Here is a 14,610-nt window from a genome sequence, read left to right as displayed (position 1 = left end):
ACTGCAGCGGTTCAAGAAGGCGGCTCACCACCTCCTTCTCAAGGGGCAACTAGAGACGGGCAATAAATGCCGGCCTTGCCAGCGACGCCCACATCCCGAGAATGAATATTTTAAAAGCACAGTGATAGGGTCCGTGTCTGAACTCAAATATCCCTGCAGGTGGACCTCCTGATTTTGACCATACCGTTGCAGGTAACTGCCAAGTCTACGGCACCTCCCCCGCGGAGATCCTCCTCGTTCTATGTTTGTCAGGTTCTTTTACTTGTTTTGGGGATGCTGAGACAGCCCTTACTTCTGATACCACTCCCCACCAGCCTCCCGCACAACCCCGCCCAATATCGGAGAGCAAGAGAGGGAGCAGCACTGAGGCTCATCTCTGCAACCCTCCAAATCCGGGCAGGCCATTAATGGCGGCTCAGTGCCACAGGTAGCATCAAGTCTGCAGAGGACCATAGATGTAGGTGAGGAGGTTGGTCAGAAATGCCCCCATCGCCCCCACCCCGGGCCGCATTACCAGTGCCACTGATCTAAAGGATAATTAGGCCGATATCTAAAATACTATTGGAGAAACGGGTGACAATTTTCGCACCGGGTCACTCTCCTCCTCCCAAAATAAAAGAAGTTCTAAACGACCCCCTCCCCCCACCCCCGAGTGAGATAGTGTTTCTGCAGGGTCGCAACACATGAGCTCTCTGCTCTCGCAACCGCCTAAAAGCAAAGAACCGTCTTCAAGACCAGATTGCTTTTAAGGATCCTCTCGAGCATTTTCTTAAAAAGAAAATCCGAGAAGTTTGAAGCAGACAACAACAAACTAAAGGGAGAACGAGCGAGAGAGGTCCTGAGACAACCTGAAATTGGATCACTCCATTGGTGTAACCATGTTGGATATTCCCATCACCCTCCGATCACCGTTTAGCTGAACGCGGGCAGTGTTTTTTTTTGAAGGAGGGCGTTCATTCGTTCAATACTCTGACCTGCTTTTTGTTCACTGTATTTTTATCTATTGCTCAATTTTTTAAAAAAAGCGGCTCTATTCGCAATGCCCCTGACTTTTCAATTTCCTTTCCCCAGAGGCTTCGCGAAGAAGAGTCCATCGAAAGTGGGGGGAGTGGGTTTTCCAAGGAATCTGCTCCGTGGCTTTTTTAAAAAAAAAATGTTGTTGAAGTTTTTGCGAAGTTCTCGCAAACAGACGGCAATTTCTTTTTGACCATTTGAGGATTTAAATTTCCAAAATCACGCCTTTTACACAGGAATCAATGTTGTGTCTTCTCTTTCGCCTCAAGTTCAGTATTGAATGTTGCCCTACCACTCCCCATCAAGCATTCTTGGAACTCCTGAACAATCTTGTTACTTTTTTGAGGGGGGGGGGTCCAGTCTCTCTTCGCCTTATATAGCTTGCATTGATTGGGTTCGGTCCAAACTCTACTAGTCACTTCCAAAATGTTTTATTTCTTTATTCTACCTTGTTTACAACACTTGAAACTTCCAGGAGGTCTGGTCTTTGTAATCCAAGCAGTCAGTCGCACTGAAATTCAGCTTCCAAGACGTGCTCTGGTCCTTGTAGTCCAGGCAATCGACGGTGTTAAAGCCCAGGCCTGCGGAGCCGTAGCCCTGGGCCGACAAGGACGCCGGCGACTGGCTCAGGTGGCCTCCCATCGTCGGGGTGCCCAGGGGGCTGAGCGTCGCCCCGGGGGTAGAGAGCTGGGGGTGCATTGGAGACAGGTAGGAGCCGCAGTCGAGGCCGCTGAAGTATGACGAAGATCCAGTGTAGCTCTGGGTGTACCCTTGAGCTTGGCTGTAGGACATTGGGTAGGGTGTGGACCTCTGCATGCAAGAGGCCGTGGCTGAAGACAGCGGATCGGGGATTGGGGAGATGGAGGCCGGGCTCCAGATGGACACGGTGGCGTTGGCCGTCGAGCTTGGGTTCCCAGCCACTCCCGGAGGGGTCGGGCTGTAATGACCATTGCCGTTGGTCTCGGAGCTCGTGTCTCGAGCTGGAGAACTCTTCTTCTTGGCGGGTCTCACCTTGGCTTGGCCGCTGTTCTGCTGTTGCTGTTGCCGGCATTTAGCGCGACGGTTCTTAAACCAAACCTTTTTTTTAAAAAAAAAAGCAGGAAAATAAGAGTCAGGAATTGTTATGGCCGACATAGGAACAGAAGGATATGCGGATAGGGTTAGGTGAAGTAGGGAGAAAGACTTGCACGACCTCAGGATCTCCCAAAACAATTTACAGCCAATGAAGTACTTTTTGAAGTGTGGCCATTGTTGTAATGTGAGGAGGGAGGAGGCTCGTGTGGAGCGTAAACGATGCATCTGTTGGGCCGAATGGCCTGTTTCTGTGCTGTACATTCCTTGTAGGAAGGCCATTCAGCCCCTTGAACCTGTTCCGCCATTCAATTAGATCATGGCTGATCTGTATCTTAACTCCATTTACCTGACCTGGTTCCATAACCCTTAATACCCCCTTGCTTAACAAAGATCTATCAATCTCAGTTTTGAAATTTTCAATTGACCCCCAGCCTCAACAGCTTTTTGGGGGAGAGAGTTCCAGATTTCCACTCCCCTTTGTGTGAAGAAGTGCTTCCAGACATCACCCCTGAACGGTCGAGCTCTAATTTTAAGGTTATGCCCCCTTGTTCTGGACTCCCCCCAACCAGAGGAAATAGTTTCTCTCTATCGACCCTATCAAACCCTTTAATCATCTTAAACACCTCAACATTGACATAAATACTACACGCACTTAGTCACGTGTCAGAAGATCACAGGATGAGGAAAGCCATTTGGCCCATCTTAGTTTATCCATCTAAATACAGCCTAAATTCCCCCATTGCAGCATCCAATTGGTTTGTGAATGATTCCAGGATTTGTGTCTTTAATATTCTATCTGGGAGCCCATTCCATACAGCCTTGGCTCAGTGGGCAGCACTCCTGCCTCAGCATCAGAAGGTTGGGAGTTCAAGTCCCGCTCCAGAAAGTTGAGCACAAAATCCAGGCTGACGCTCTCAGTTGCATTACTGAGGGAGTGCTGCACTGTTGGAGGTGCCGTCTTTCAGATGAGATATTAAACCGAGGCCCCCATCTGCCCTCTCAGGTGGGCGTAAAAGATCCCATGGGATGGCCACTATTTCGAAGATGATCAGAAGAGTTCTTCCTGGTGTCCTGGGCCAATATTTATCCCTCAAACAACATCACTGAAAAAAAGATCATTTATCTCATTGCTGTTTGTGGGATCTTGCTGTGCGCAATTTAGCTGCTGCGTTTCCTACATTACAACAGCGACCACACTTCAGAAAAGTACTTCATTGGCTGTTAAAGCGCTTTGGAATGTCCTGAGGTCATGAAAGGCGCTATAGAAATGCAGGTCTTTTGTTTTACACACTCAGTACATTTCCCAGTAAACCATTGGAGCAGCTAAAATAAACCACTTCAACCACAAAGCCACGATGGAAAAATCCTACAGCTTAAGATGTTCCCTGAACTTCCTCTTTCTCTCCCGGCCCTCTGTGGCCTGTTTTGCACAGGATGTCATATCCTGCACAGCAGGCCTGAGTCAGAGAAATAGAGGGCGAGGGATTAGAGGGCGGGGGCAGAATTATTAAAACAAGTTCCCTAATTCACAGAAGAGTCATTGCACAGCACGGTTGCAGACACATATCAGTAAAGACTTCCTGCGTTGGAGGTTCCTGGTGGAATTGTAATGGTGTCATTGGTAGGACGTATTTCCCTCAAACCAACAGAGAGAATCTTTACAAAAACATTCACCATCTCCCTGCGTTTTAGCTGCTTATGCATGGATTTTGTGCTGTGTTCATGCTAATGACTCCCTACAATCAAGCCTCTCACAGGCGCCCTACAAAGTAACAATGGTCTCGGTCTCTAATCCAGGGAGCAGTTGGGACAGAGACTATTAAATCTTTTAAGAGGGAATTGGATAAATATTTGAAGCGGAGGGAGATGTGGGGACAGCGGAGGAGTGTGATTGGCTTTGGAATGCTCTAGCAAAGAGCTGGCATGGACACGATGGGCCGAGTGGGGGTTATTCTATGCTGTAAATTTCAATGGCAGCTTTTGCCAAGGCTAGTGATTGGTGAATCCAGCAAGTTCACGTTGGTATTGGCTGCTCGTTGAGCAGCTGATGGCACCAACACTGCACAAAACAAACAGAACTACTTGCATTTATATAGCGCCTTTAACATCCCAAGGTGCTTCACAGGAGCGATTATCAAACAAAATCTGACACTGAGCCACATAAGGAGATATTAGGACAGGTGACTAAAAGCTTGGTCAAAGAGGTAGGTTTTAAGGAGCGTCTTAAAGGAGAGAGAGAGAGAGGCGGAGAGGTTTAGGGAGGGAATTCCAGAGCTTAGGGCCCAGGCAGCTGAAGGCACGGCCGCCAATGGTGGAGCGATGAAAATCGGGGATGTGCAAGAGGCCAGAATTGGAGGAGGGCAGAGATCTCAGAGGGTTTGTAGAGCTGGAGGAGGTTATAGAGATAGGGAGGGGGTGGGCGAGGCCATGGAGGGATTTGAACACGGGGTTGAGAATGGCGGCAATGGTGGCCAAATGAATTCTTGTCTCAGCTTTCTTGGAAGAAAGCACCCCAAAATAATTCAAGATAAAATTCCTTTAAAATGAAAGGAGAGCACCTGGTTTTGTCACTGACAGACAACTCGCTAACAAAAGTACATTCTCCTGATCGTTAGGGGTCATTAATCATTGAGAGAAACAGGCAGTGCCCCATTTTTCTCTACGAGAGGAGATTTTGATCCCCCTGAGTGTTTTACTGCTGGTACCCGGACGTCAAGGGTTAAGCTACGAGGAGAGATTACACAAATTGGGGTTGTATTCTCTAGAGTTTAGAAGGTTAAGGGGTGATCTGATCGAAGTTTATAAGATATTAAGGGGAACGGATAGGGTGGATAGAGAGAAACTATTTCCGCTGGTTGGGGATTCTAGGAGTAGGGGGCACAGTCTAAAAATTAGAGCCAGACCTTTCAGGAGCGAGATTAGAAAACATTTCTACACACAAAGGGTGGTAGAAGTTTGGAACTCTCTTCCGCAAACGGCAATTGATACTAGCTCAATTGCTAAATTTAAATCTGAGATAGACAGCTTTTTGGCAACCAAAGGTATTAAGGGATATGGGCCAAAGGCGGGTATATGGAGTTAGATCACAGATCAGCCATGATCTTATCAAATGGCGGAGCAGGCACGAGGGGCTGAATGGCCTACTCCTGTTCCTATGTTCCTATGTTCCTACCCCAAGTACTCAAATTGTAGAAACTCCCAGCGTAAAGGATTGCAGTATCGGACGATGCCTACATAAATAAAACTGCTTCCGATCTTCAAACACCTATGAGTAATGCCCTGTTCAAAGCTTGATTTGGCTGCCATCCCGACTGATGCCACCAAGAGTATCTTTCCGGGGCCGTTTCAGAGCTGGTGGTTCATGGGGGTCCAGGCCTCCTGCAGCCAACGCCAACACCAAACTAAACTTGCCAAATAAACCAAGGCTGGCAACCAGGAAGAGTCGGGGGGAGGGGGGAGGGGGTTGGGGGGAGGAAAGGGAATTTCCAGCCATAGCAAATCCAACATGGTTACTTCAGTGCTGTCTGAGGGCGACGTGTGTATTAGGCACTAGACTGGTGCTCCAGGGGCTTGAGCCCATAATCTAGGCTGACACGCCCAGTGCCAGTACTGAGGGAGTGCTGCACTGTCGGAGGTGCCATCTTTTGGAAGAGACGTTAAACCGAGGCCCCGTCTGCCCCCTCAGGTATACGTAAAAGATCCCACGGCCACTATTTCGAAGGAGAGCAGGGGGAGTTCTCCCCGGTGTCCCGGGCCAATATTTATCCCTCGTAGAACATCACTAAAAACAGATGATCTGGTCATTATCACGTTGCTGTTTGTGGGATCTTGCTGTGCGCAAATCAGCTGCTGCATTTCCTGCATTACAACAGTGACCACACTTCAAAAAAATACTTCATTGGCTGTAAAACGCTTTGGAACTTCTTGAGGTCATGAAGGGCGCTATATAAATGAAAGTTCGTTCTTTCTTTTAGGCTGGCACTTAGCCCCATTATAAAATCAGCTTAAGAAATGACAATCTCCCTACTCATCATTCGCATTTTATAGTTTAAAACACCCCCCATGGCAATTTGGAAAATAATTGCACAAGCTTTATTCCCTTAGACTGATATTTTTCTTTTAATAATTTAAACCTGTTGGCTGAATGGGGCCTGTCAGGGCAGGCTATCACATTAGGGTTACGGTTAAAATTTATGAAATACTCAGAGTGTAATATATTTCCATTTATTTCCCTGGTTCAATAGAAAAAAAATGTGACAGGTTAATCTACAGAAAGAGCTCAGTTGAGGGTATTAATATATTGTAATGTGACAGCTTGGCTCAGTAGGTAGCACTCTTCCTTCCCTGGGCCTGGAGGTCATTGAGTTCAACCCCCAATCCTGGATCTGGCGGTCGCAGGGACTGAGGGAGTGACGCCTCACCAGAGGTGTTTGTCCTTTGGATGAGAGGTTAAACCAAGGCCCTGCTTACGTCTGTTCAGGTGGACTTTGAAGACATTGTTTGAAAGGGGAGCAGGAAGGTGTTCCCTCCGCAATGAACTGGTCATTAATCTCGCTGCTCTTCGTAGGATCCTGCTGCGTACAAAATGGCGGCTGTGTTCGCCATGCTGGGCAAGTTTTTTTGCATTTCAAAAGTCATTAACTTGAACGTGAAACATTTAGCGACATTTATAGATAGAAATGAACTTGGTGAGGTATAAACTGGAAGGGATGCCAGAAATCCTGTAATTAAGCAGACGGGAGTTCAAAAAATGTGAACTTTTAAGAAAGAAATTAAGAACTTGCATTTATATAGCGCCTTTCACAACCTCAGGACGTCCCAAAGTGCTTTACAGCCAATGAAGTACTTTAGTGAAGTGTAGTCACTGTTGTAATGTAGGAAACGCGGCAGCCCATTTTTAACGTCCCCTCATGATTTTTCTCCTGGGTTTTGCTGGCAGCAAGTTTCGTGGAGATTCATTCCAGGGCAATCCTGGAGGATTTGGTAACTCTACTCTAAAGCGGGGTTTTTTTTTTTCTGTGTGTGTTGATTTTCGTCCTTACCTGAACTCTGGATTCCGGTAAATTGATTTTCAGAGCCACCTCTTCCCGCATGAAGATGTCAGGGTAGCGGGTCTTGGCGAAGAGAGATTCCAGGATATCGAGCTGAGCCCGGGTGAAAGTGGTTCTCTCTCTCCGTTGCTTCCTTGGAGTCGCTGGAATAAAATCAGTGCGTGCAATTAAAGAACTTTTTTTTTAAAAGTTTATAGAATACACATTCTGGCTCCAAATTTGATTGCACCCCCTGCATATATCTCCAGATACTCCCATCTATTACAACCAAACTCTTGTCATTTTGCATCAATCCGTTTGCTTCACTGAGCAAATTCACGATGTCGCACACCCGGTGTGGGAACCCCAGCGCTAGAAGGGAGCGCAGGCTAGAAATAAGGAGCCGCTGACCTGCACTCCCCACTTAGAGCACAGCTCCCTGCTGGGAACGCGGGGACGGTGAATTTGTCCCAACAAATAATGGAAGTGCATCTCACTCTAATGGTATATCGGCACATGCTGCACCTTTCAGTGTCCATCACTTTCAGGCTCTGAATGTCAGGGTTATAGAATCATAGAAAATTTAAGGGTATATTGCAATCTAATGAATCACAATGCACTCTGTGTGACATATGTGCATGTGTGTATGTGTGTGCATATATGTGTGTGTATATTGGTGTGTTTGTGTAGGTGTTATATGCATGTGTTATCAGTGTGCAGGTGAGTTTATGTGTGTGTATGTGTACATATGTGTGCGTGTATGTCTGTTCATTTGCGTGTGCGTGTGCATGTATGTGTGCATTCAACTTAACATATTCGTGGCTCCTTTATTTTGAAAAATGTAATTCGACAAAGCTGCATCAAGATTTCTTAATCTATTGTTAAAATAAATGACAGATAATGAATGGATAATTTGCTCCTTTTGTCTTGCAGTTAACATCAAGTGATTAAAAGTTTAATTCAAAAGAAGGTAGTTTCAAGCCGGAGTCAGACAAATTCGTAAACATTCTGTGCGTGTGAGTGACTAAGGTGAGTGTGTGCATGTGAAGGTGAGAGTGAATGAGTGTGAGTGTGAGTGTGTACAAGTATTAATGAGTGTGTGTATGTGAGTGACAGAGTGAATGAATGAATCAGTGTGTATATGAGCGAGTGTGTGTGTGAGTGTGACAGCATGTATGAGTGTGAATGAGTGAAAGGAGCGTGTGTAAGTGTGTGAAAGTGTTAGTCAGTATGTGAGTGTGCAAGTGCCTGTGAGAGAGTGTGAGAGTGTGTATGTGCCTGCACCCATCACTATAAAGGAATAAATTATTCAGTTTAAAACAAGTAAAAACTAAATATAGTGGGGGAGTCAAAGTGAAATAAACAGAAGGTCCAGGGTTTGGAATTAAAAAGAACTCGGTGGGAAAGCAGTCAAATTGAAGGATTAATTTGAAGTTGGATAGTTTACACTCATGAAAATCTCATTTTAATTTGTTTGCAGCTCCTCTGTCAAGGACCCCTCCCGTCAAGGACCCCTCCCGTCAAGGACCCCTCCCATCAAGGACCTCTCTGATGCTTAAACCATTTGAAATAAACAGGCTCTCAGTTGCATTAAATAACACACAGGAATTTTACAACCTGGGTTTTGTACATCCAGTTGAAACCCGAACGGTAACTTGTCGGAATTGACTGCAGTCGGTGGGCGGGCAGCTGATTTTACCTGGTTTGCCCAATCACTGGTCTGGTGAATCTGTGCATCGGAAATTGGCACCGCTAACACAATATTAAATTTACAGACGGGCAAATTCCTTTGAATTACCTCCAGGGCAGGGCACTCTTATTTAGTGGATCGACTAATGGGAGATATAAATGTTTCGATGCCTTTAGGAAACTAATTCCCTGCACTTCAAAAATTAGAATCATAGACAGTTACAGCACAGAAGGAGGCCATTCGGCCCATCGTGTCCGTGCCGGCCGAAAAAGAGCTATCCAGCTTAATCTCACTTTCCAGCACTTGGTCCATAGTCCTGTAGGTCACGGCACTTCAAGTGCACATCCAGGTACTTTTTAAATGAGTTGAGGGTTTCTGCCTCTACCACCCAGTGAGTTCCAAACCCCCAGCGCCCTCTGGACGAAAACATTTCTCCCCAGCTCTCCTCTAATCCTTCCACCAATTATTTTAAATCTATGCCCCCCTGGTCACTGGCCCCTCTGCTAATGGAAATAAATACTTCCTATCCACTCTACCTAGGCCCCTCATAATTTTATACACCTTAATTAAATCTCCCCTCAGCCTCCTCTGTTCCAAAGAAAAAACCCCAGCCTATCCAATCTTTCCCCATTGCTAAAATTCTCCAGTCCTGGTAACATCCTCGTAAATCTCCTCTGTACCCCCTCTAGTGCAATCACATCTTTCCTGTAATGTGGTGACCAGAACAGTACACAGTACTCTAGCTGTGGCCTAACCAGTTGTTTTAAACAGTTCTAGCATAACCTCCCTGCTCTTATATTCCATGCTTCGGCTAATAAAGGAAAGTATCCCGTATGCCTTTTTAACCACCTTATCTACCTGTCCTGCTACCTTCAGGGATCTGTGGACATGCACTCCAAGGTCCCTTTGTTCTTCTACACCTCTCAATATCCTCCCATTTATTGTGTACTTCTTTGCCTTGTTTGCCCTCCCCAAATGCATTACCTCACACTTCTCTGGATTGAATTCCATTTGCCACTTTTCTGCCCACCTGACCAGTTCATTGATATCTTCCTGCAGTCTACAGCTTTCCTCCTCACCATCAACCACACGGCCAATTTTTGTATCATCTGCAAACTTCTTGATCAAGCCCCCCACATTCAAGTCTAAATCATTAATATACACCACAAAAAGCAAGGGACCGAGTACTGAGCCTTGCGGAACCCCACTGGAAACAGCCTTCCAGTCGCAAAAACACCCGTCAACCATTATCCTTTGCTTCCTGCCATTGAGCCAATTTTGGATCCAACTAGCCACTTTCCCTTGGATCCCATGGGCTTTTACTTTTTTGACCAGTCCGCCATGTGGGACCTCGTCAAAAGCCTTGCTAAAATCCATGTAGACTACATCAAACGGGTTACCCTCATCCACTCTCCTTGTTGCCTCCTCAAAAAATTCAAGTCAGTCAGACACGACCTTCCCTTAACAAATCCATGCTGACTGTCCTTGATTAACCCTTGGTTAATACTGTCCCTCAGAATTGATTCCAATAATTTGCCCACCACCGAGGTGAGGCTGGCTGGCTTGTAATTACTCAGTCTATATCTCTGTCTCTTTTTAAACAGTGGTACAACATTAGCAGTCCTCCAATCCAATGTTAAGCTCTCAGGGTATGAACTGCCTCTGCCCCCAGCTGCCCTAATCCAGTGTTGTCCAATATGTTAGCCACATGTGGCTAATTGGGAATCCAGGTGTGGCTGATTGCCTTTCTGACTTGTAAATTTCTCAATATTCTCAATATTCATTTTCGCACAGTGTGCGCGTGTGAACTTTAACCTTTGTGAATTTGCTAGTAAAATGGCCATGCAAAGCGTGTGAGTGGTCATTGCAAGTGCTTTATTTCCTTGTTTACTGAACAGTAAATGTTTGTTATGTAAATACACGCATTGTGTGAGTGTATGTGAGGCATTTTCCACTAAAATTAGCACAAGTAGCTAAAACAGCACCTGTGTAGCCACACCTATATCAAGTCAACAATCTCTATCGGATAACGCTGCTCTAACAATGAGGCTCGCATTTCTCTCTGTTCCCCACCTTCTAATTTCTTTTAATTAGAATCCCTTTATGTTTCAATGCTATAATCCGGTTTTAATTGTTGTTTTCGAGGAATACTGAATCAGTTGGAAATTCCTGTTAAGGAAACAACCTGGAGTAAAACAATTGTAAACAATTTTACAACACCAAGTTATAGTCCAGCAATTTGATTTTAAATTCACAAGCTTTCGGAGGCTTCCTCCTTCCTCAGGTGAACGATGTGAAAATCACCTGACGAAGGAGGAAGCCTCCGAAAGCTTGTGAATTTAAAATAAATTTGTTGGACTATAACTTGGTGTTGTAAAATTGTTTACAATTGTCAACCCCAGTCCATCACCGGCATCTCCACATCATGGAGTAAAACAGGGTGAGTTCAGTTTCTGTGCAGTATAATTTCAGAGAGGATGGGCCCAATCTGGCTTCAATCCGGAGCGGACAGTGACAAACTGCTCTGGTTTGACACCGCATGGAGTGTTAATTCTGAGTGGTCAGAACTGAGAGGTTATAAACATCAGGAAAGATTGAACAGGCTGGGGCTCTTTTCTCTAGAAAAGAGAAGGCTGAGGGGTGACCTGATAGAGGTCTTTAAAATTATGAAGGGGTTCGATAGGGGAGACGCAGAGAAGATGTTCCCACTTGTGGGGGAATCTAAAACTAGAGGTCATAAATATAAGATAGTCATTAATTGGTTTGAACTACATTGCTTGAAATTCTGCCCTTTTACATTGGACTGTGTGTATCTTTAAATTTTATGAAATAAATTATATTTTTAAATTTTTAAAAATACTAATAAATCCAATAGGGAATTCAGGAGAAGCTTCTTTATTCAGAGAGTGGTGAGAATGTGGAACTTGCTCCCACAAGGAGTGGTTGAGGCAAATAGCAAAGATGCCTTTAAGGGGAAGGGAGATAAGCATATGAGGGAGAAAGGGAGAGGAGGATATGCTGATAGGGTGAGATGAAGTAAGGTGGGAGGAGGCTCGCCTGGAGCATAAACACCAGCATAGACCAATTGGGCCGAATGGCCTGTTTCTGTGCTCTATGTTCTATGTAATCTAGGCAATTAAAACTTCTAGCTGGGACATGAGCCGAGCTCTCTACAGGATGGAAGGATTAAGACTTCCAACAGGGCTGGCTTAAACGGGGTAAACACTGCAACTACCAGCCTGAGCTCACACCCTCTCCACCACCACATTACTGAAAGACGGAATCACAACAAGATCTCTGCTTTTCTGTGCCTAGTGACACATGAGGCTTCCCATTTCTCCCATTGCTTTTACATCCAGCCGATCGCGCTCTGGGTTATTACTGTAGCGAAAGCCCCCCTTTTTTTAAAATGTGGACAGATCGTTAGCCTGACTGTGGGGGGGCGGGGGGAGGGGGAGGGGCACTGGATAGATGGGAGGGGGGTGGGAGTCGCCAATCCCTCCCATCGGACACGAGTACCCCACTGGTTGTCAGCCCAGTATTCAGAGACAGGAACTCTGGTCTCCGCTCGGTGGGACTGTCTGGAGTGGGGCTCGAACCCCTAACCTTCCGACTGAGAGGCGGGAATGCTACCGATTGAGCCGAGGCTCGCTCCACGCAACATGTTATAGAGCTGTACAAAAAACAATAGTAAATTTGCTACGCATGTCAAGCACTCCTTATTTGGGCATCACCATTCTGTAACACAGTCACGCCTGCAGCTTCCCACTCCTAACACTAGATGGAGCTCCCCAAGCTCCAGATCCCCATACCTATGCCTACAGGAACACAGGAACAGGAGGAGGCCATTCGGCCCCTCGAGCCTGTTCCGCCATTCAATCAGATCATGGCTGATCTGTATCTTAACTCCATTTACCCACCTTGGTTCCGTAACCCTTAATACCCTTACCCAACAAAAATCTATCAATCTCAGTTTTGATATCTTCAATTGACCCCCAGCCTCAACAGCTTTTTGGGGGGAGAGAGTTCCAGATTTCCACTCCCCTTTGTGTGAAGAAGTGCTTCCTGACATCACCCTTGAACGGCTTGGCTCTAATTTTAAGGTTATGTCCCCTTGTTCTGACTCCCCCATCAGAGGAAATAGTTTCTCTCTATCTACCCTATCAAATCCTTTAATCATCTTAAACACCTCAATTAGATCCCCTTTAATGTTCTATACTCGAGGGAATAAAAGCCCAGTCTAGGCACCCTGTCCTTATAATTTAACCCTTTTAGCTCAGGTATTATTCTGGTGAATCTGCGCTGCACTGCACTCCCTCCAAAGCCAATACATCCTTCATGAGATGCGGTGCCCAGAACTGAACCCAGTATCTCTAAATGGGGTCTCCCAGAGCTTTAGAGAACTGTAACATGGCTTCCACCCCTTTGTATTCCAGCTCTCCTGAGATAAAGGCCAACATTTCATTAGCCTTTTTAATTATTTTTGTACCTGTACATTAGCCTCACTAATGCACTGTGGAAAATTTGCCCCAGTTTCCATGGGCAACAACCAATGGCGACTTACTTGTAAGAAGAAAGACGCCAAATGCTGGAAATCTTGAATTAGAAGCTTCTCCATGGCTCGGGTTTGGAGCTGTGTCAGGCCCAGGCTCCCAAACACTGGACTCTCACACAGCTCCAGCATCGCCAGAATCAACTTTGCTAAAGCCAGTGGCCAGAACCAGTTTGGGGATCTGGAGGCCCCTTACCCCGAGTCCCCTACAGCTCCCCCCCTCCATGTGACCGGTATACACCCCGAGATCTCTGCCCTTCTCCAATTTTGACCTCTTAAGCATCCCCCACTTCCTTCGCTCCATCAAAGGTCTCCTTCCGTGCTGTGTGATTCTATGGAGTGTCCCGAGTAGCCAGTAAAGAACACCAATTATAGATCATTTGCTTTGTATGATTTTATTTTGTAAAACCGCAAATGCTGTAAATGCACAGCTGGTCAGGTCCACATCTGGAGGGCGAGATATCATAGAATCTTACAGAGGGAGGCCATTCGGCCCATCGCGCATGTGCTAGCTCTTTGAGAGAGCTCTCCAATCAGTCCCCCCCCCTCCCCCTCCCCCTGCAAATTTCTCCTTTTCAAGTTTAGATCATTTAATGTTTGGGGTCCAAATCTTTTCACCAGAACCCCGGATTGGAAGCTGCACCCCGCCGGCTCACCTGCCTGGTCTCTCTCTCTACAGATGATCACTGACCTAGTGTGTTTTCACTTTGTTTGGGCTTTATTCGATTCCTTCACCGTTTATAAAATATTGATATTTTTACGAACATTTTAAAGAGTTACTTTAAACAAATATAAAAAAGTTGAACTCACTTTGGTATCCAACAGCCGAGTGCAGGAGGTCCATACCCGGACCGGTCAGGGTCAGACCGTTGACTGCATAATGTGGTTGCTTGATGTAGGACATCATTGCTCGTACTTAACCCGGGATAAACTTTTCCCTCTTGAAAGCTGGGTTATCCGATCCCAGTCGGACAGTCGCTGCAAAAGCACAAGAGACGTAAAACTGATCAAGATTGTTGGGGGAATTCAGTTTGTTCCCCCCCCCCGCCCTGAGACAGGGAGATCTGCACCCTCCAACCCCCTTCACCCCTTAATTTGCTTCTTTAAAAAGTGGGGGGGCCTCAGACCCGTTTGACTTCTTTGCACTTGGTGATTAAATCAAGAATTCCAGGACAAAGATCCCTCTGGGACAGCCTTCCCACCTCCCCCTATTGTTCCTGGGCACATCCCCCTCCGTCAGCATCACAAGT

The 14,610-nt window shown here is 46.1% G+C and overlaps 1 protein-coding gene across 1 annotated transcript; it reads right to left on the bottom strand.

Annotated features, from left to right (window-relative positions):
* Nucleotides 1-1,467: 1,467 nt before the first annotated feature.
* Nucleotides 1,468-14,267, bottom strand: LOC137305828 (homeobox protein otx5). The gene is made up of 3 exons (XM_067974754.1): nucleotides 14,171-14,267; nucleotides 7,131-7,282; nucleotides 1,468-2,091 (listed from the first exon to the last, which is right to left on the bottom strand). The coding sequence occupies exons 1-3, from the start codon at nucleotides 14,265-14,267 to the stop codon at nucleotides 1,468-1,470; spliced, it is 873 nt and encodes a 290-aa protein (XP_067830855.1).
* Between the last annotated feature and the right edge of the window lie 343 nt (nucleotides 14,268-14,610).

The sequence above is a fragment of the Heptranchias perlo genome, chromosome 41, assembly GCF_035084215.1.
Source record: "Heptranchias perlo isolate sHepPer1 chromosome 41, sHepPer1.hap1, whole genome shotgun sequence".
In the NCBI taxonomy this organism is placed as follows: domain Eukaryota; kingdom Metazoa; phylum Chordata; class Chondrichthyes; order Hexanchiformes; family Hexanchidae; genus Heptranchias; species Heptranchias perlo.
Note: the sequence above shows the minus strand (reverse complement) of the source record. Positions and strands in the feature narration are given on the sequence as shown.